Source organism: Taudactylus pleione, unplaced genomic scaffold, assembly GCF_031769625.1.
Source record: "Taudactylus pleione unplaced genomic scaffold, aTauple2 ptg000490l, whole genome shotgun sequence".
Taxonomy (NCBI): domain Eukaryota; kingdom Metazoa; phylum Chordata; class Amphibia; order Anura; family Myobatrachidae; genus Taudactylus; species Taudactylus pleione.
This window is the reverse complement of record NW_028284892.1, coordinates 904,827-927,728: the sequence shown is the minus strand read 5'-3', so window position 1 is coordinate 927,728 and position 22,902 is coordinate 904,827. Positions and strand designations below refer to the sequence as shown.

At 46.3% G+C, this 22,902-nt stretch overlaps 1 protein-coding gene and 1 long non-coding RNA gene across 2 annotated transcripts in view; one reads left to right on the top strand and one right to left on the bottom strand.

The window, feature by feature from the left end:
* LOC148502570 (uncharacterized) overlaps window positions 1–5,843 on the bottom strand; it is a 40,608-nt gene extending 34,765 nt beyond the window's left edge. The window contains exon 1 of the mRNA XM_088449610.1: window positions 5,800–5,843. Within this exon, the coding sequence (XP_088305736.1) occupies window positions 5,800–5,803 (4 nt within the window). The 5' untranslated portion in view covers window positions 5,804–5,843. The remainder of the gene's footprint in view (window positions 1–5,799) is intronic.
* The window catches only part of LOC148502569 (uncharacterized), a 39,102-nt gene extending 16,519 nt beyond the window's left edge, over window positions 1–22,583 (top strand). Inside the window, exons 2-3 of the long non-coding RNA XR_015869999.1 lie at window positions 9,716–9,808; window positions 22,474–22,583. This is a non-coding gene — a long non-coding RNA (uncharacterized LOC148502569). The remainder of the gene's footprint in view (window positions 1–9,715; window positions 9,809–22,473) is intronic.
* Window positions 22,584–22,902: the final 319 nt, after the last annotated feature.

The following is a 22,902-nucleotide window of genomic DNA, read 5'->3' as shown; positions in this document are numbered from 1 at the left end:
TCGCACACAACCCTCATGAAATGCCTCTAGCCAGGTCCCAGCTATTAATACCCCTCCTCTAGTCCAAATGGTTAAACCAAAGAACCGGACTATTGTTAATACCAACATATAAAAGAGGAAGGTACTCACATTAAACCAGGCTGCCCTGCACCACACCGGGCTCCATGTCTACCATTCCCCAGCACACCTGCATGCTGCTCAAGCTCAGGGCACGCCATCTGTGTGCCCGCAACGTCACCACCCAACGACCCATATCTGGATCACCGAGCTCAGACGTCAGCGTCTGCACAGTCACGTGGGTCGCGGCCTGCCGCACATGCGCAGTGGTAATGCGTCCCATCACTGAGGCGCACACCACGGAGCACGCGCCCTGCAGCCAATCAACCCCCATGATACATATCCAATAGAGAGTGCCATGGGTGTCATGACACATTGATCCATCACTGGGGCACAGAGCCATGTCCCCCCTTAAAGGTAAACCTATTGGGTAATCTCAGACTATCGCGCATGTTAAGTGGCCAGGCTTCCCATCACTGGAAAGCAGACCCCATCATGCGCGTTATAGTCTGCTACATAATACATACTGTACATACATACACAGGCATAACTCGGTGGTAATGGGGAGTTCTCATGTAGGCTAAGCTGGGGTGCCAGTACTAATTATCTGGGCCTGTTGGTGAGGTCCGGGTCCTCCACCACCCCCCTCCCTCTTATCTGTCAGTAGCCTTTCTCCCCAGCCTGCGGTGGGGCTAGGGAGGCTGCTGCGGCGGTCACCTCTGCCTGTGCAGTGGTTGGGGGAAGCGATCACACTAATCACCCACCCCCTGGATTTGCTCCTGGTTGAGGGGCTCACAGCTCCCTCCCTTTTCAGTGCACAGTGACGCTGCGTGGTGCAGCAGTTATTTTATTATATTTTTCCCTAAGGGGGTGTAGCCATACCTCCGACAATTAAACCACACCCCCAGGCATTACCAGGGCCTGACCAGCTCTCTACGGGTCTGAGGCTAAGCTGAGTGTTGTGAATCAGCCCCTCAGTGATATATTTTAAAATAACATTACATGCAGTTACTTGCTGGTACCAGCAGGTGGCATATTGTACTCATTTCTATTTGTTACATGTGGTTGAGTGGTACTGTAGTGAGTGTCATTTGCATTACAGCTAAATAGTCAATTTTGGGATAGAAAGAATACTATGTGAAAGACAGACAGTTAATATTAAGGAAGTGGCTCACAACTGGGTGTCGTGGCACCCTGGGGTGCTGCCGGACACTTTCAGGGGTGGCACGGGTTGGTGATCCAGGAATAAACCAAATTCTTTATGGTGTATGTGATTGACAAAACCAGTTCTGCAGCTGGCAATCATAAAATATGTGGACAAACAAGCACAACCCTGTCCAACACCACATAACCGTACTTTAGGGTGACAGCACAATTTACTTCGTTTTTACTGAGTTTCTCAATAAGAAATTTTTGGCCTAGGCGCCATTGAAAAAATTCTAATAGTCTTGGGCAGCCATGCTTCAAGAAAGTTTTCTAACCATTGGTTTAAGGCACATTTGTCATACCTAATTAATAAATGGACCTTTAAGGGTAAATTTACTAAAGTGAGAGTTTTTAGAAGTGAGTTTTAGAAGTGGAGTTGTTGCCCATAGCAACCAATCAGATTCTAGCTATTATCTTCTAGAAGGTGCTAGTTAAATGTTAAGTAGAATCTGATTGGTTGCTATGGGAAACATCTCCATTTCTAAAAACTCTCACTTTAGTAATTATAGTCTCTGTCCGCACTCTGTGAGCGAGAATGGAAGTCAGCAGACACTCCTATCAGATGTTTTTTTTTTGTCTCAATGATTTAATATAAGGCCACAAAGAAAAGTCTTTATGTACAGGACCAGAAGGGCCACATGGGCCTGGGGCTGAAAATGATCAAGGGCCTTTTGTTGAGAAGCAGAGGGGTGACCAGTGCTGTGTGGGTGTGACCAATATTGTGTGGGTGTGGCCAGCATGGTGTGGGTGTGACCAGTGCCATGTGGGCGTATACATTCCCTACACTATCAGCCCCAATGTCTCCCTAAATGTGAAAAAATAGAAGAATTGCATCATTTTGTGGGGAAAATAGAAATACAATTATAATTTAATTAAATTTACCACAAGGGGTCCTCAGCGCCTTACACAGTACACAAACAAGTCAGCGAACAAGAAAACAGTGACTTGCAGTCATAATACCCAAATAAGGAGCAGGGTGACCGGTCCCAAAGGTTTGGTGCTGCTGTTGGCAGTGGGGAGCTGATGGTTTAAGTGAGGGAAGGAAAGTATATGAGGGTAGAGGGCCCTGCTCGTGAGAGCTTACAGTCTTCAATCTGGTCAGTGTTTATGTTCATGATGAGCATATTATTATTGCTGTTTTTTGTAATCAGTGTTCCTAAACATAACATTGACTTTTATCACATTTTAATATATATATATATATATATATATTTTAATTTTTTTATTTTATTTCTTTCTTTTTTTTAAAAGTTGCAGCAATGACCTTCAGGTGTCACAGCGGAGTCCTTCATTCAAAAGTATAACTATGTTACAATGTTTGTACAGTATACCAGGGCTGGACTCATGTATACGATGCATTGAGGAAACATTCTATGCAGTGTTTCTTAACAAAAACTGTGGACTGGTGCTTAATAAATTCCTGTGCTCTCACCTGTAACACTTCCCATTCTGGCAAACTTTTAAACGTTTGGAATACCTCTACCCCTCTAAAATCCTGCACTTGCCCCTGGAGTGAGGAAAGAGTTAAACTCACGGTGATGGGGAATATTTCATGTCTGATGTAAAACAATAGACACAGAACAGAATCCGCCTGGTACAGTAGCTGGGAATCAGAAACATATGTCCTACGTGACCAGAGCATTGTCAGCCTCAATTATTCAAAAATGGGTCAGGCCACCACTACCGTCATTTACAGCGGATAAAGATGGTACGGTTGTCAGTCACCAGGACAGGCCCCTCTTATCTTCTACTCACTGGGGTCTTTTTCGGTCAAGTATCAGATGTTCTGTATAACTGAGCTACATGGGCAATGATGTCTGAGTGAAATGAACAAAAATGTTAGTGGACATACAAATATCCCTGAAAAATGAATTTTATTTTTAGGGCATGTTTATTAGGTATACAATCGGGAAGCCGGCTGCCTTAATACCGGCAGCTGGCTTCCCGACTGTCATATCCCGGCGAGGGATGAAATGCCGGGCGTCTAGATGTAGACGCCTGTCATTTCCCCGGCGTCCCAATCAAAGGGATGCCGGGCGCCGCGAGCGGACAGCCGCGGGGGGGAGGGTTAGGTTTAGGGCACCCGGGGGGGGACTTAGGGTTAGGCACCCCCCCGGGACTATTAGGGTTAGGCTAGGGGGAGGGAGGGTTAGGCACCCCCGGGGGGGACTTAGGGTTAGGCACCCCCCCGGGGGACTTAGGTTTAGGCAGCGGGGAAGGGGGGGGTTAGGCACTTAGAGGGGGGATTAGGGTTAGGCACTTGGGGGGGAGGTTATGGTTAGGCACCCCTAAGGAGGGTTAGGGGGTTAGATTAGGTTAGTTAGTACTTACCTATCCACGATCGGGATTTCCAGCGCTGTCGGGCTTCTGCTGCCGGGAACTCTGAAGTTGTCGGCCAGGCGCTGCCGGGAATCGAACCTGTATTTCATACCGATTCCGTTTATTACCAGTATCTTGCGGTATATCTTCCAAAAACATCAGTTTTTTAATGACTCCTGCAAAAATCTAGTATCGCTCTGTTTTCGATTGTAAAAGCAGTTCCCGTAGTTTCTAATGGGGCTGCTAAAATATGGAGTGTGCAAAGCTGGGAAATGCTGTAGATAGCGTTACCCATTGTAGCCTATAGGCTGCATTTCACAAAAACATCTGGGAGAGGGATCCAAAGGATGCTTCTCTATTGTCTGCCTCTTGCAAATGCGCCATCCATTGATGGGTCCATAAGAGAAAGTAAAGTGTTCCCTTACACTCCGCAGGGGCGGAGGAGTTTATTAATACATTGCCCAGATAACTCATGTATTATTTCTTATTGCCGCAATATGCTGCGATAGAAAATTATACTTATCAGGGCTTTATTGGGTACATTTGGTAAACATGCCCCTTAGTTCGGTGTTTGGGGGGAAAATGTCTCCAGAATCCAGGGTTGCTAACAATGAGGACAGGTGGGGAAGTTGACCACAGCAACCAATCAGCTTCTACCTATCATTTATAGAATGCACTAGATAAATGATAGCTAGAAGCTTATTGGTTGATATGGGTAACACCTCCACTTGACCTCTTTAGCAGGTTGGATGCATGCTGACAGCCGGAAAATCCCGTCCATCTGTATTTCATACCGATTCCGCTAAGGACACCCCCTGGGCTTTTGCACCTGCTATGGACATGGCTGTTATCATAGTGGCCAAAAGAGAGCCTGTGATTGGTTAACAGCAAAGGAATCTTCCTATTAGTTATAAGAACAGCAGTGTGGTAGAGGGAGCGTCAGTAAGCTGGAGAAGGTGAGATATTGTCAGCTTCATGAATATGAGGCTCCTTACACAATCTTGTTGTAGGAGCCATAAACGTCTAGTTACGCTCCAGTTTTACTTCCTAACGCCACATATTACCCGTACTGGTAATACTGAGCAAATAAGCCAAAATGTATTACAGAAACATAACGCAAACTTCTGACGCCACATTACTTCATAAATCAGTTAAAATTGTAAAAGTCAAGTAAAATACGTCCCAAAAATAAAAAAAAAACACATGAAAAGCGCAAATTCACCCTTAAACTGCCTGACATAACAACAATGAAAAAGAGTAAAACACACAACTCATCTTAATACCCATTTTTTATTTTACTTCCTTTACTTTATTGTGGTTAAAATTGTAATAACGATTTCTTGAATATCTGTTTTTCTATTTTCATGGAACGGTAAAAAAAGAAAATTATTGTGAAGTTACAATGTCTAAAATGTATTGAGAACATATGTCTATCTTATGACGATGCTATATCTCTGTAATACACTTACTGATATTTTATGATATATTTGATGACTTCAATAAACACATTTTTGAAAAAAAAAACACACAACTCAATTTATGTAGGAAAATGTATTATCAATAAAGGTAACTATTCGTGAAACAAGTTTCTTAACCTAAGTTTATTTCCACCCATCTACTGCATATCGTATATAATTCATGTTAGGTATCTCTGAGTGTATGTTTTTGTACTTTTTTTTTATTTTTAGCATTGCTTTTTGTTGCACTTTATTTTTTTTAATCTTTAAACTTTTTCATTTGCTTTTTTGTATTTGAAATCTTTTTTGCATCATTACACACTACGCACATGACGCAACAGGATGACAAAAGCCACAAAAGTGTAATACAAATGTTAGCCATTCTAATGAGCGTTGGATATAGTCAGGCATGGTCTCGTTGCACTAGTGGAAAATCTTTTATTATGAACAAATGCAGAGATCCAATTCCTCTATTCAGCCAATCCGTAAATAGCTTTGAGCAATCTACTTCAAGTTAGACAATGAAAGCTGCCGTCTGATTGGCTACTGTGCCTACCTGATGGTATGAAATGTATATAGTAATACAAATTAAACTGAATGGAACATTAATAAGATCTCCATATACCTCCTTTTCCTCATTCCTCATCATCATCTGTCATGATACATGACAGTATCCTGGAACGGCACCAGCAAACCTTTTGGTCTTACTCTGAAATAATCCATATATTCCCAGGTCACTCATCAACCATCTGTAACTTACCCATGATGCCTAGCGATGGGGTCTCTGGGGGGTATTTGCGCTGAGAACAACTGATGTTTTTTTTTGGTCCTGCTGCCTCTTATGTGGGAGCTCCTGTGCCGTCTTCATGGGTCTGGATAAAGTATGGTATTAACTGCCTGGCATTCCCTAGTCTTTACTGACATGTAATTACTGAGATCAGGGTATGCAGTACACTGCTGCTGAGGGGGAATACAGGAAACTTCAGCAGACACCTCTCCGCCTTTGCTCCTTAGCTCGCAGTCTGTGATTAAAGAGACGTAACCAGGGCGTTATTCTGTTATAAAATACAGGCGGAACACAGCTTTGTGAATGGCATCAGATATATTAGATCATGGGGCTTGCTGGGTGTTATAGAAATACACTAGCAAACAGGATTGATATATTACAGTAACATATAGCACACACTGTCGGTTTTCATTCTGCCTGATAACCTAAGGCAAGGCCGGCTCTGGGGACAGGCGCCTTGGGTTTTCACCTGTCCGGGGTTACTCCGGACAGTCTGGAAATCCACCAGACTGTGTAGACTCCGGACAGGTGTAGAGATGTGTCCCGCTAGGGCACCAGGCATCGGATCTCAACGCCGTTGGCAGAATCCACTTTTCAAATTTGGCGCTGGCCGTAAATCAATCACGGCACATAGACTAGTAGCCGTTCAGGGGCGGCCACAGCGAGCCAATCGTGGTTCACTGACATCGCTTTGCCCACTTGCTCCGGCTTTTGTTAGCCAATGCGGGAAGCTTGAAGTCAGTATGATGGCAGAAGGGGAGCATAGAAGAGCGACAGAAGGAAGATAGTAGATGCCAAGTCTGGATGCCTAAGCCCTGGCAACAATGGGGCTCTTGCAAAAGAGCTCATACTGGCTCCCATGCTGTTCCGGTGAAGTCCAGTGAGAATCAAGCCAGCACAGAGAGGCAAGGGAGTATACGGCACTTGGCAAGTTGAGGAGCTGAGTTGACCCTGCGGGGTAGGGCTGGTGCAGAGGGTACCCCTCTGTGCTCGCCAAAGTCATCAGAGCGACACCCTTTACTCATCACTTCCCTAGACCAACAGGGTGCTGGGCATTAGGCCTATGGCATGCAGTCGGGCAGTACGTCTTTAGGCTTGGTCGAGAGGGGGGGCCTTAAAATCTTAGGCTGGCCCTGAATGTAGAGGTTTACGCCAGAACATGGGCAGCTGAGTTACACAGTGGTAAGCATTGATGTCTCAAAGCATTGGGGTCATGAATTCCATTCACCTTCATGACCTATCTGTTTGGAGTTTGTATGTTCATGTCATATTTGTGTGGGTCGACGCACTGTACGTAGTGGATGGAACGCAATGTTACATAGTACATGGAGTTCAAACTAGACTGTTATAGACAAGTTTACAACTTATTTTAAGTAGAGATGAGCGGTTTGGTTTTACTCGTTTATGTTCAAACCTCAAAAACGGTATCATAATGGCTATCCGGTTCTGGCGTGTTTTGGATGGCCAATAAAATAAATCCGAACTAAACTGAACTTGCTCTAATTTGGCTAAAAGAACCGAATCAAAACCTTACTGCTCATCTCTATATTTAAGTCATACTTGCCTACATGGTATTTCTCTTTTGCGGGAGACTTGGGGAGAGTAGAAAGATCGGGTCGTTATGGGGCGGGGCCTGACATCTTGCATCATTAGACCCCGCCCCTTCGCGAGAAATTGCCGCGATTGGAGTACATTTGCATAAGGGGCGGGGCTAAATGACGCGATTCGTGCAGCATTGCGTAATTAAGCCCCGCCCCCTACACAGAGACCCGCGATTGCCGCGTAAGTTCTCCCCATTCTGCCCACTTCGCTAGGAAGTGGGCAGAAAGCGGGAGAAATGCCTACCCTTCCTGGGTGCGGGGGGTTACCCGAAAAATCGGGAGCCTCCCGCGAAAACCGGGAGGGTAGGCATGTATGATTTAAGTGTGTATACGTAAGTTCAAAAAACCTTTTCCCATCCATACTACATGCCACATACATGTTCCACACCATTTATACCTCAACATACATGTCCCTATTGTTCTGCTTTTTTAGAGAAAACTACATGAAAAATGACCTGTCTTTATTGGCCAGATTTTACTATTCAAAAACCTGTAAATACATTATTATTCATTAGGAGGGGTGTACCAGGGGTAACGCGCTGTGTCCTGTCATTTTTGTCATAAATAGGGATTTTCCCTACTTTTCACCTCTTGTGGAGGTGGGAGCTAAAATGCGCGTTAACTCCCTTTGAAAACCATGCAGATTAAAGCAGATTTATACATTAAATTAAGCCATTTTTGGCCAACTCACAGCTAAATGATTTGCCCCACGGTGTCTTTGCAGCATCTGTCTCAGTGGCTGAAGCTCTATCACACATTACCAGTACATATATAGAAACGCCTTATACATAATGGCCCTCATTCAGAGCCGCTCGCAATTAGCGCTCGCTCGTTCAGAAAAAGGGGGTGGCTATTCAAATGAACCGTACGCTCCTTGCGGTCTGTTGCCGCCTCCATGTCTGAACGAGCGAACAAAACATGCGCTCGTTTATTTGATAAAAACGCCCCCCTGGCCGCTTGCATCCTACGTCATGTCCGCTATTTATTAGATTAATCGAGTACATCGAACAGCGTATGAACTGCTCGCTATTCTTGTGGTTGGTTTTTCCTACCACTATATTGCGAGCAGTTCTGGCTATAAAACAACCAAGTGACGTGGTCAATGACGCTGCTGTTTTAATTATGCACACCCATAAAACGCCCGCTTTGACCTTTAAGCACGCCTGCGTTCTGATCTCCGCTCCCTGTTTTCAAGCACCTTCCCCTGTTACCACCCACATACGCCTCATTCTGTCACTCAAAATAGCAGGCACTCGCTATATAGCGAACAAACGATTTTCGGCCGCACTGACTGGTTCGCGCATGCGTACTAAAAACCGTACGCATGCGCAGATGTGCGAACATCGCTCGGAACGAGCGTACTGCCGCTAACGAGCGGCTCTGAATGAGGGCCAATATTTCCTACACATGCAAAGAGAAACACAAGCTTCAGCGATCGGAAAGAGACAGGGTGTCAGCAGAACAAACTGTGGGCCTGATTCGTTACGAATCGCAATTGCGACTACACACGCAGACAGCCGATTGTTGCGTACTGCGCATGTGTATGCAATGCGCGTGCGCGAAGGCTCCCCTGTGATCGTGCTGCAATCGCAGAGACCACGCAGACGCTTCGCAGAGTGATTGACAGGAAATTAGTGTTTGGGGGTGGTGACGGGGGAGTCGAAGAAACACAGGGGTGCCTGTCTGTTTGAACGCTGTGGCATGGGCGTGCATAAATTAGCCAGTGCGACGGCCTACGCAGCTTGTGTACTCACTGCGTGCGTAAGGTCTGACCTGTTGCATTTGAGAGAGAGGCCGATGTTACTCGATGCTACCGATATTTGTGATGGATTGCAAAGTATTACGGATGTGAGATAGCGGTAGTGGGCGTCTATGCTGTCAGTGTGACGGCATTGCGATAGCATTCATTAGCAGACCTACGTGCAATTACAGAGCTGTGATCACAGTAGCGATCCGTAATAAAATCAGGGCCCTGTGTTATAACATCCCTGTTCCTAAGTTATTCCACCAAAATATGAGGAAATAGAAACACAAAAGCGATAAGAATTATCATATGGGAAACGAGGTACAGTAACGTCCGGGCAAGCTGATCCCTTTCACTACAGTCCGTGTATTGTGCGAAGAGAAGTTTACAGCTATCGCTCTTCGCAATTTGATAATTATTCCCCTATGTTCTGTTGTGAGATTAATAAGCTAATATATGTTTTGCAAAATAAGTATTACAAACTGTTCTCAGTATAACCAGAATATTCTTTTATGTTTTTTAATTATACTTGTATGTTTTTCAGTAGATGTCATCTCAACTGAATTTGAATTTTGTATCTAAGTAGAACAGAAAGGTCACCAACCGGTACATCTGTAAGCACTGGCCCAGCAAAGCGGTAAGTCAGCCTCTATCGCTCTGGGCCCGGGGTCTCCAGAGCAACGGAGTATCGTTAAATTGCAGTATTTATTGCAGTCGGGGTCCTAATGACAAATACATCCCTATATCATGGTTATAGATTATAGCTGAGCGAGTCAGTGAGGACCCCAGCTCAGACAACGTCATAATTGCTGACTCTCCTTCCATGTCCTGGAGACTCCCAGGACTGATGGGTGATAGCTGCAGTAAGAAGCTGTTATTATATATTAATACACTTTTTGCTGGGTGATTGGCCATGAAACAAATATGTGATCCCACGTTGCTTGAGCACTGCCCAGGGACCTCGCTGTTCTATCCCCCGATAAAGACTCATTGATCCATCTAGTCTATAATTAATATTGGCTTAGTCTCTGGACACCTGTGTTTATCGCAAGCAAGTTTCAATCCCTTTCCCGCGGTTTATTCAACTACACTGCTGGTAGCTCGTCCACATACAGTATATTGTATTTTACTCTACGCAGTCACTGGCTTCAGCTCGCCCACAGAACACCGGCGACACGCCTGCAAATTTATACGCTCCTCACCGTCACCGCCCACAAACGCCTGCAGTCTGTCAAACTGCGTCTGAAGCCGCACTGCGAGCGACGTTGCAGGAACATCGCAACCCGTCGTGGGACACTCAGTCGCATGCGTAGGCCACAAAACATTGGCCAATTGCGACCAAATCTAAACTGAGCTCACTTCTGAAACAGGAGAAGGGGGCGTTGTTACATTTGGGCGTTATTTATTTTATTTATTAACAGTTTCTTGTATAGCGCAGCAAATTCCGTTGCACTTTACAATTTGAATCAACATTAACATTTTACTGGGTTGTAAAAGACATACATACATACATACATACATACATACATACATACATACATCAAAAGACATACATAAGGGTAAGAGGGCCCTGCTCGCAAGCTTACAATCTATAGGGAAATAGGTGTTGATACACAAGGAGAGGTGCTATTGCAAATTGGTCCAGCCCGATTGCAGATGTTCTTGGTGGGCTGTATAATCCAATCACACTGGAAAGTTGGCCTAGGGTTAGGAGGATTTTAAATTGAAGAAAGAGAAGATGTGATAGGTGTTTACTATAAGAAGAGTGTTAGATAGGGAAGCTATAAAAGGTTAGGTGGGCGGTCCTGGAATGTGATACGCTTGTCTGAAGAGGTGAGTTTTCAGAGAACGCTTGAATGTTTGGACACTAGTGGAAAGTCTTATTGTGCGTGGGAGGGCATTCCACAGGGTGGGTGCAGCCCGAAAAAAGTCCTGGAACCGTGCATGGGAACAAGTAATGCGTGGGGATGAGAGACGCAGATCTTGTGCAGAGCGGAGATATCGGGTTGGAAGATATTTTGAGATAAGTGAAGAGATGTATGTTGGTGTGGTTTGGTTAATAGCTTTATGTGTGAGTGTAAGTATTTTAAATTGAGGGTCTCATTCAGAGCCGCTCGTAAGCGGCCGCTCGTTCGTTCCGAGCGATGTTCGCACATCTGCGCATGCGTTTGGGTATTAGTACGCATGCGCGAACCAGTCAGTGCGGCCAGAAATCGTGTGCTCGCAATATAGCGAATGCCTGCTATTTTGAGTGACAGGATGAGGCGTTTGCGGGTGGTAACAGGGGAAGGTGCTTGAAAACGGGGAGTGGAGATCAGAACGCAGGCGCGCTTAAAGGTCAAAACGGGCGTTTTAAGGGTGTGCATAATTAACAAAGCAGCGTCATCGACCACGTCAGTTGGGTGTCTTTTAGCCAGAACTGCTCGCAATATAGTGGTAGGAAAAACCAACCACAAGAATAGCGAGCAGTTCATACGCTGTTCGATGTACTCGATTAATCTAATAAATAGCGGACATGACGTATGATGCGAGCGGCCAGGGGGCGTTTTGTACAAAAAAACGTCCGCAAGTTTTGTTCGTTCAGACATGGAGGCGCCAACAGACCGCAAAGAGCGAACGGTTAATTTAAATAGCCACCCCCTTTTTCTGAACGAGCAAGCGCAAATAGCGTCCGGCTCTGAATCAGACCCTGAATACGGTAGAAGACCGGCAACCAATGGAGGGACTGACAGAGTGGATCAGCAGACACTGAACATTACGTCCCTCTTTAGTTTATACATGGAAAACAGGCGTATTTATGCTACTGGCCAATTTTGCATAAGGAGCAATTGAATAAACTCGCCCCTCACTGATCATTTCCTAAATGACTATGGGCCTGACTCAGAGCCGCTCGTAAGCGACAGTACGCTCGTTCCGAGCGATGTTCGCACATCTGCGCATGCGTACGGTTTCTAATACGCATGCGCGAACCAGTCAGTGCGGCCGAAAATCGTTTGTTCGCTATATAGCGAATGCCTGCTATTTTGAGTGACAGGAGGAGGCGTATGTGGGTGGTAACAGGGGAAGGTGCTTGAAAACGGGGAGTGGAATTCAGAACGCAGGCGTGCTTAAAGGTCAAAGCGGGCATTTTATGTGTGTGCATAATTAATAAAGCAGCGTCATTGACCACGTCACTGGGTTGTTTTATAGTCAGAACTGGGAAAGATTTCTGGACTGCACACCCTTAATATATATATAATGGGAGGTGCTACCTGATGAGACAAATTGCAGGCACAAAAACAGACAAATCTCAGGTGCACAACTCCAAATTATTAATAATATATAAATGCAATAACATTTTGCAATCAATAGAGGTTTTTAGCATAATCTTGGCCAAGGTTATGGGCCTACCCACCATATCCAGGTAACCTCTGTAGGGTAGGTCCCTAACATACTACGATTCAAATCCAGAGCGCAGGACACCCCCAAACTAGCCCAGCTAAGCTGCCCCAGCCGCTATAGTAAGAAAAGTGCAGTGTGAAAGAGATAGTTAGGAGCAGCAACTGCTGCATATAAAGAATGAAAATAAAAAGTGAGGTACATATATAATAAACAAACAGTGAAGGGTTAAAATGTGTTATAAAAGAAAAATGTGTTATAATGCGGTGCCCTGAAACAGATCAACACAGGCAATCCAGGGGGACCCACGCCCCAAAAATGAACCAAAGTTGCACTACAGTATCTAAAACTTGTAGGACTTACGTAGAATTATGCCTATTACTAGTATACATATTCATTACAAGACTCCATGCTTTTAAACCAATAAGGTAGGGGTGCTAATCCAGACTGAGGGCGTCTCCTTTCCCTCAGGTGTGCAATAAAGCACATTAAATGGAGTATATGGGAAAGATTTCTGGACTGCACACCCTTAATATATATATAATGGGAGGTGCTACCTGATGAGACAAATTGCAGGCACAAAAACAGACAAATCTCAGGTGCACAACTCCAAATTATTAATAATATATAAATGCAATAACATTTTGCAATCAATAGAGGTTTTTAGCATAATCTTGGCCAAGGTTATGGGCCTACCCACCATATCCAGGTAACCTCTGTAGGGTAGGTCCCTAACATACTACGATTCAAATCCAGAGCGCAGGACACCCCCAAACTAGCCCAGTTAAGCTGCCCCAGGGCACCGCTATAGTAAGAAAAGTGCAGTGTGAAAGAGATAGTTAGGAGCAGCAACTGCTGCATATAAAGAATGAAAATAAAAAGTGAGGTACATATATAATAAACAAACAGTGAAGGGTTAAAATGTGTTATAAAAGAAAAATGTGTTATAATGCGGTGCCCTGAAACAGATCAACACAGGCAATCCTCGGTGACCCACGCCCCAAAAATGAACCAAAGTTGCACTACAGTATCTAAAACTTGTAGGACTTACCTAGAATTGTGCCTATTACTAGTGTGCATATTCATTACAAGACTCCATGCTTTTAAACCAATAAGGTAGGGGTGCTAATCCAGACTGAGGGCGTCTCCTTTCCCTCAGGTGTGCACATTAAATGGAGTATATGGGAATAGCGAGCAGTTCATACGCTGTTCGATGTACTCGATTAATCTAATAAATAGCGGACATGACTAATGATGCGAGCGGCCAGGGGGGGTATTTTTCAAATAAACGTACGCATGTTTTGTTCGCTCGTTCAGACATGGAGGCGGCAACAGACCGCAAAGAGCGAACGGTTTATTTGAATAGCCACCCCCTTTTTCTGAACGAGCGAGCGCTAATTGCGATCAGCTCTGAATCAGGCCCTTTGTCCAATTACAGCCCAGTGATGTAAGATAATAGGGGGTTAACACTGCGCTCAGACCACAAAAAAGTGACCACCTTACACTTACAATGCTGCTAGGAAGCATATTGGGTACACTCCAACTTACCCACAAAGAATACATGCACAAGAGAAAAGGGGATTCCTGCGCAATTTAAGTGTAAGTAATGAATTCACATAGAGTCAATACATTATATTCAAAGTTTTAATTAGTAAAACAGTAATATACAATCAATTAATAAGTAGTACTAGTAAAATACTAAAACAATAAAAAACAAAGGAGCTCATTCAGAGTCGGTCGTGAGCGCTGAGCGCTCACAACCGACTCGATGTTGCCCCACAGCGCATGCGCACGACGGAGCCGGCTCCGTCGTGCGCATACGCGAGACCCGGCTAACGACGGGCACTCCATCGTTAGGGGTCTCGTAGCAGACGGGGTGAGCTGTCGATGTTGAGTGACAGCTCACCCCATTTGCTGGGCGGGCCGGGGGTGTGCCCGAGAAAACGGAGGCGTTCCAGTCGGAACGCTTGCCGTTTGGGGCGGCCCCACTGACATCATTGCTGATGTCAGTGGGGAACTTCCTGCTCAAACAGAGCAGGAAGCTCCCTGGGGCTTACGAGTGCCCAGACCCTACCCTAGGGTCTGGTCGTAAGCTCTGATGGTCGCGATGGTCTTGACCATCGCGACCATCACCCATGTCGGTCGTTAGAGCTGTGGGTGTTAACCCACAGCTTAACGATCGACAAGAAGGTGGCCGTTCAGGATGCAACCGGCCGCCCTGATTCAGAGCGACCGCTTGCATCTAACGACCACCTCTGAATGAGGCCCAAACTACCTAGTACCAGTATACCACATATATACACACAACATATAACTGACACAACAAATAGAAGAAAAAAATTCAATGTGCAGAAAAGCGCTAAGGAAGCGAATTACTCGCTTCACAAAATAAAAACAGGGGCCTCAGTCTACTCTAAATTTGTCACAGTTACCATACAGTGCACCTTTAAAGGGAAATAATGGCCCTGAGCAGGGTTTTAAAAACAAAACAAAAAAAAAACCACAATTTTTTCCAACCCTGGTTAGAAAGCATTAAAACATGGTTGATCAAGGTTTCTATTATATCCCTTTTACACCGGGATTTTAGTCGGTGTAAACGGATCAACCCGGGTCCAGTGAACCGGGGATCCAACCCGGCTAGCTTGCAGGGTTGAGCACGGGTTGTTGCCGTGTCACCCTGCAATGTAAACGGCGCGGCCCAAGTCACGATGACCCGGGTCGTGCCGCATGCCGCCTGATTGTCCGGCTTCAGTGGCGCTTGGAGATGACATCATCTCCAAGTGTTCACTGGCGGGCCGACCAGAGTGGAGCAGCGCACCCCACTCTGCCTCTGGCGGGCCGACCAGAGTGGAGCAGGCACTTCCTGCCTCTGGACCGCTGCGGAGTAAGGTAAGTAGGTCGCGGAGGGGAAGGGAGGGGAAGAAGCGCCGCTCACCTGCTTCGGAGAGCCGGGTCAGTGCTGTCCAGGGTCCGGTGTGAACGGTGCCAACCCGGGCATAGCCTGGATTCGGCGCCACGGTGTAAAAGGGGGTCTGTCCCGGGTATGATCTGGGTTCCAAATCGAGTTTGGTGTAAAAGTGGTAGTACATAGCAATGTTTCACAGCATTAATATAATAAGCAGGATTCCATTTAAGAAATGAATACAAAATAACAAACGGTGTAATACAAAAAACTTTTTTTTTTTTATTCATTCCCAACCCTGGTCCTGAGCTATGAGCTGAAAATATGGCTGTTTGGATCCAGCTGAAACTGCACCAGTCTGAACATACGCTCGTAAGCGGCCGCTCGTTCGTTCTGAGCGATGTTCGCACATCTGCGCATGCGTATGGGTTTTAGTACGCATGCGCGAACCAGTCAGTGCAGCCAGAAATCGTGTGCTCGCAAAATAGCGAATGCCTGCTAATTTGAGTGACAGAGGGAGGCGTATGTGGGTGGTAACAGGGGAAGGTGCTTGAAAACGGGGAGTGGTGATCCGAACGCAGGCGTGCCAAACGGTCAAAACGGGCGTTTTAAGGGTGTGCATAATTAATAAAGCAGCGTCATTGACCACGTCACTTGGTTGTCTTTTAGTCAGAACTGATCGCATGATTGCGGTAGGAAAAACCAACCACAAGAATAGCGAGCAGTTCAGACGCCGTTCGATGTACTCGATTAATCTAATAAATAGTGGACATGACGTATGATGCGAGCAGCCAGGGGGCGTTTATTTCAAAATAACGACTGCATGTTTTGTTCGCTCGTTCAGACATGGAGGCGTCAACAGACTGCAAAGAGCGAACGGTTAATTTAAATATCCGGCACCTTTTCCTGAACGAGCGAGCGCAAATAGCGTCCGGCTCTGAATCAGACCCATAGCAACATAAGACCTGGAACCATAGACAAGCTCAGGGAAATATTGGGTTTATATCAAGGGGAACGCTTCAATGAAACACAAAGTGAATAGCGCGGGGAATGAGCTCCCGGAGCTATGCAATTCTGCAAGAAGTTAGGTCAGGGAAGGCTCGTTCTCGCGTCTTACACAAGGTGCTTAGGTGCGAGAACGGGCATTCTCCGACTAAACTTCCTGGCGCGATGCTGTTTTCCTGGCGCTAAGGGCAGAAACCAGCATTGCGTCTGGACTTTTGTCGGATTTCTGCTCGCATCCCTGGAGGGATGCGAGAAGAAATCCTTAGTCGGGCTTAGCAGCGCAAATGAATTGAATAGCTCCGGGAGCTGATTCCCGGCGCTATTCACTTCGCGTTGAATAGAATTGTGCCCAAGGTCTTCTCTAACGGATTGGGTATGAAATCCCGGCTGTCGGGATGCCACTGGTCAGAATACCGACAGCGGCATCCCGACAGCCAGAATCCTGACACCCATAGTAATGAACGTTAAGTATTTTCCTAACCTCTAACCCTCCCTCCCCGGTGCCTAACCCTAACCTCCCCTCCCTAGTGCCTAAGCCTAACCTCCCCCTCCCCTAAACCTAACACCCCCTCCCCGATGCCTAAACCTAATCTCTCCCCCTTGTACCTAGTGCCTAAACCTAACCTCTCCATCCCTGTACCCTAATCCTAAAGCTGGCCACACACATATCGATCTGCACACCATCAGCCGATGTGTACGATTTCCTTTGAAACTCTCCCCGGCAGCTCTGCACACGAACTGCACCGTTTGGGATCCAATCTTCTTACGATCTCTCCTGCATCCAGACTTTCACAGTGCATCGGGTCCTAGATTGTCAGATCTGCCCTACTGCACGGCAGATCTGACGATGCGATGTGCGACCAGCGGGGACACGCATCGCATCGTGATCGTGAGTGGGGACTCACGATTTTCTCAGGATTTGGCCATATTTTACACGATCTGTCGTTCCAATGTGTCGGAATCGGCCAGATCGGGTAAAATATCGCTATGTGTGTTGCCAGCATAACACTTCCTCCCTCCCTCCCTGGTGCCTAACCCTAACCCTCCAACTAATGCCTAAACCTAACCCCGCTACCTAACCCTAACCTCCCCCTAACACCCCGATACTTACCTTTGGGATGCCGGCGGTCGGGATACTGGTGATGGGATCCTGTCCTGTCGGCATTTCAGCGCTGGTATTCAGACCGTCGCCATCCTGCACGCCAGGAGGCCGACTACATCCCTTCTCCAACAATGCTCTGTGAAATATGGGGATGATTCAGCATAGCACGCAAGTGCAATACTGAAAGCAGATTCCCGATTATCGGGAATCTACGCGTGCGCAGGACCCATCCTGCGAGGGTCCTCCATAACTGCACACAGCCCCTTCGATTCCGCTGCCTAATTGTCGGTGGCGTTCCCGGAAACAGGGGCATGTCCGTCCCATTTTCCCGGAGTGGTAAGGCCTGGGACTGCGTCAGCGGGCGCAGTTTCCTGGCCTCGCAACCCAGCAAGCCTGAGTAAGCTTACTCAGCTGGCTGACGGCCCGACGCCATCCACCACCTTGACCGGTGAACCCAGCCTGCGACCTCGGTCGCAGTGCTGGGATCGCAAATGCAGCAGGGGGTGCATGTGCATATTTGCAAGGACGGAATTGCAAAGCTGCCTGCATGAATGTATCGGTCGGGCATGTCCAGTATATCAATTCGATAAGATATGAAAGTCGCCCGCATCGGGCAGTATAGGCACTGCGGCGGTTAAACGATGGACATTTCCCCTGTTCCTTCACAGGGAAAGAACGGGGCAATGTTTTCCCTCCCCCCCCCACAGTGTATGGCCACGATATCAGCCATCTACATACCTCCCAACGTATATATATAATCTGCCTATAGATATATTTCCTCTTGTCATTATGCAGCAGGAATGGAACATATAAAGTGCTTCTCAATGTTTGCCGTTTGAATAAAAGCTGCTTAAATCACTCGGTATGGATTCTGACAGGACAAGGAGAGGCGCTGACTCTGCAGTTTGGAATCCACAAGAAATCTTTATTTACAGTTCCCACTTTCCAACGCCTGAAACTTTTAAATGAAGCTTTTCTCTCATTGAGGAAATTGACAGGAAAAAAATAATATATCGACCTGGGTTACTTCAGCCCTTTACTCTCCTCAGATGATAAGTACAGTATATGAAGCTAAATTTCACTTTTGTGGTATAGAGGGGAGGAGATTCGACCTTTTGGGTCTTGAGATGGAGCCGAACATTAATTACATCTCACCGAGTTATACTCTTCAGCGGTTACAGATGGATAGGAGCTTTGCATTTGCACATCAGAGAGAAAAGAGAGAGAGACACAAAAAAAACACTTAACAGATTTAACCATCGATGCATTCATACCGGTAAGGACCATTTGGCTTTTCTGGCCAGAGTCAATTGTTATGAAAAAAATGTTTATTTTGTGGTGTAAAATATTATAAGGCTATTATAACTCATTTTATATACTGCTAGGAAATTCATTATATCCGTCATTGTGCAGTACGCACACTCTCTTTTTCAGCAGACGGTTTTTGCTTGATTTATTTGAGTAAATAAGCCCAGTGTCAGACTTACTGTAGGGTATAAAGTATCCACTGTAAGGGCGGTTTAAGGCAGAAGGGTGCCCGTGTGCAGTCTCCATATGGGACCCACACGGGACCCCTTCCTCTCGGGTGGCCCAGTAGACATGTTCCTGGTGACTTCTTTACCGCACATGCGCAAAGCTCCGGGAAAATGGCTGCAGCTGGAAAATGGCATCTGTCGTTATGCAAATTTTATAATATATTGTTGTTTTTCTTAGACACCCTATTTGTTAGGATCTGCAGTTAGCAGATCATATTGTGCTGTTCTCATGTGTTCATTAAGTACTGCCTGTCTGGGTGCAGTATCAGCTGCATACTAATTAATTGCCCTGTCTGTGCACAGGCCAGGTGCACTAAACTGCCATTAGGGAGGCTTGCTCTGATTGGGCCCTGTATCTGTTAAATTGCAGCCAGCCCTTCACTCCATGCTGGTGATAGCGTTCACATGTTTCCTGTTGTTGTCAGTCTCCTGAGTATTCCAGTCGAGCTCCAGTAATCCAGTCACTTGCTGTTTGTGTCAATCCGGCAGCACAGGCCGCACTCCTGTGTCCAGTGTGCGCCTTCTAGTGTACTGCCGCCAGTGTCATCCCGGCGGCACTAATCGCACCTCAGCGACCACAATACGCAATCATGCGGTCCACTGCTAGTGTCATCTCGCTGGCATTTAGCTCATCCCAGCGTCATCTTGCCAAGCATTCCAGCGCTCAAGGCTGCTACACAGCCCAAAGGCTGCATCTCGGCCCAAAGGTCGCATCAAGCCAAGATTACCAGCCCTCTAGGCTGCCACACAACTCTTACATTCCTGCCCTCAAGACTGTGCTGGACCAGGCTCCTAGGTAATTGTCCCTACCGATCCTGACACTATTAAAGTTGAAGCATCTTTGGGTTATGTATACAGATGAGTCCTAAGTAAACTTTGCTCAAACCTTGCCAAACACCACTCTACCTCGCGTCACAGAGACAGTTACATCCGCATGCAATGTTATTGGCTGTCTTTCAAACTGCAATACGTAGCACAGGCTATCCGTTGTACCACTATGTTCCATCCGTGGGGTCATTACAGTAACACAGTGCCTTTTTGGGCTTTTGGTAAAAGCCGGTCAAGGTTTTCTGGGGTTATGGATGGAGAGTGAGCACGGGCTCCATCCATTAGGCCCAGTTTGGGTCCAAGGGCCATTAGTCTTGATTTCACCTGCATGAGGGTGTTAAAAGGCTGTAAGCTTGGTCATTATTTCTCTCACTGCCTGGGGAAAGTGACTGCTGAATCTCTGTGAGAGAAAACTGCTACTTGATACAAGTGCGCTAAAGCTTGAAACATGTTATGTTTTGTAGTGTCAGTCAGGAATTACTTATATTTAGTTAGTATCGGAAAGGCAAGGTGTTTATTTTAATGTTTTATTTTATTTTTCTGCTTAATAAAACCTGAGGCCAGTTGCACCATAAACATTTTGCTTGTGTGATCTCTCGGCTGCTGTGCACTACCGGCTACCCCAGGAGATGGTACCTTTTTCCCTAACCCTGTTAATATATATATATATGCAGCAATGGGCGGCACTCCCGGCGACTTCACAAAACACACAGACGCTCGTGATATTAAATCAACGTTTCGAACTCTATTAAAGGTTCTTTCCTCAGGATACAATAAGGAAGAACCTTTAATAGAGTTCTGAAACGTTGATTTAACATCACGAGCGTTTGTGTGTTTTATGAAGTCGCCGGGAGTGCCGCCCATTGCTGCATATATTTTTTCCTTCCCAACACAGGGATAGGTAATCTAGGAAGGCACCAGGCTCACATTATATCTTTAGCCCTTTGGAGTGCCGGCCGTAATTGCTGTGTACGTATTTGTGTATATATATATATAGTTCCCGCTAGGCTGTTTTAGCGGGGTGCGGTGTCCCGCGGGTGGAGGGCAAAAAGCACCCTGCCCTCACAGCCTGCGGGTGCCGTCTTCATCCGCGGGTCGCAGTGTCCCGCGGGTGGAGAAATGAGCGGTGACCCGGTCACCGCCGGAGAATAGACGCCGGGCGCATCTATTCTTACTGTCTGCAGCACTTGGGGGCTGCCTGGTGTGTCCATAAGTGCCGGGCACGCCCCCAAGTATAACGGAAAGGGGACGCGTCTTATAGACACGCCCCCTTTTCATGGCCATGCCCCTTTTTCGGGCGCACAAAGTTGCCCTCTCTAGCTCCGGCGCCCTGCCTGCCGCTGGAGCTAGAGTGAACACTATATATATATATATATATATACATATACTGTATGTATATATATATATGCTGTATATATTAGTGTAACGGTCGGGTCAGCTCGGTCTCCGCTCTGGCCGCCCCCACCCCCTTTCTGCTGTTCTGAGCCCCATAGCTCTGTCCCAACATTCTTTTCTTTTTTACGCTCCGGCCCTCCGCTCCCCCACCTCGTCACCCCTTTCCAATATCTGCTGCGATCCCTCCATTTCCAACAGCAGCCGCAGCCCCCCCATGTGTTTCTATAGGGGCTGCGAAGCTGTCACATTTACCAAGCTGAAGATGGCATCAGCCGCTATAGTTTATGGGCTACACGTCACAAAAATTACCTGGAGAGGGTTCTCCGGCACCCTCCCTGGCAATGGCTGCCACACATGGTCAGTAGATATTTACCCATTCTGTACTACATAGAGGAGACGGCCAGGGATTAAATAACATCTGAGTGCTCACAATATCGTGTACGCATTACTGACTATAGGCTGTGGCTGTCAAGCGGTTTTTAATCTTTTAATCATCAAATCTGATAACGATGCATGAGACTGCGGGAGTGCGCATATTGAGCGTTCACACTGAGCGACGTAGGCGATTTGACGTTATGAAACTGCAAATCGGCCCGACATTGCTCCAGTGTGTACCCAGCTTAAGTCCTGCTGCCTTGAGTACGCGGTGCCACAGGAGTCTGAACAAGGTGCATTCGGAGCCCTCCCAAGCTGGTTATAAACAAAGTAAGAGTCAGCCCTAGTGGAAACCTGCAGCCAAGAACCGTGCCTCCTGCCACTCTATTTCTTGGAAAATATTGATTTATTGGAGAGGAGCTCTGGCTATAAAGGACATATCTCTACACTCATGTCTGCGCTGTACAATTACAAATAAATAATAATTACACAGGAGCACATTAGGATAGTTCTGCTCATGAAGAGAATTGATTTCTCGGCCTCTGTCCAGGAGTAACAGCCCAGGGCGGAAGCGGCCCAACCCCCAAGCATTCTGAAATAGGTCTAAGGAGGATTGCACTGCTGATAAATAGGCCTGAGAGGCGCTAAATGCTATCTTTATAATTTACAGAAAGACTGAAAAGCTATTCTAGAGACAAAAGGCTCCACTTAGATTGCTTACTGTACCTCTGTGTCAGAAAGGCTTTTCCCAGACCCCATAGACTCTCTCTCTCTCTCTGCAGGTCAGGACTAAAACGAGATCATCTGGCAATGGATCACGTCTGACACAGAGTGGATGCTAAAGACTAAATCGACAAACAAATCTCACACACGTCTGCTGTTACATTCACAGGCCCGGTGACTCGCGCACATTACAGTGCTCCGTAGTTAGATTGTAAGTCCTTCAAGACACTTTTCGAGTCTTTGATAGGATGTATTGATGTATTTTTGTGTAGTATTTCCTTGGACCTGTTTCTCTTATCTTTTATACTGCAAACTAAAGTAAATCTTGTTTACATACAACACACTATGAATAAAGTGACCAGGGCCTGCACAGAGCCAACATCAAGGGCCATATCCCATTGCGGGCGTGAAAATGAAAACTACCTTGTGGCTTGGGGTTTTGCTATTCAATAAGGTGACTGAAAATTGGACGCAATGATTTCTATAGA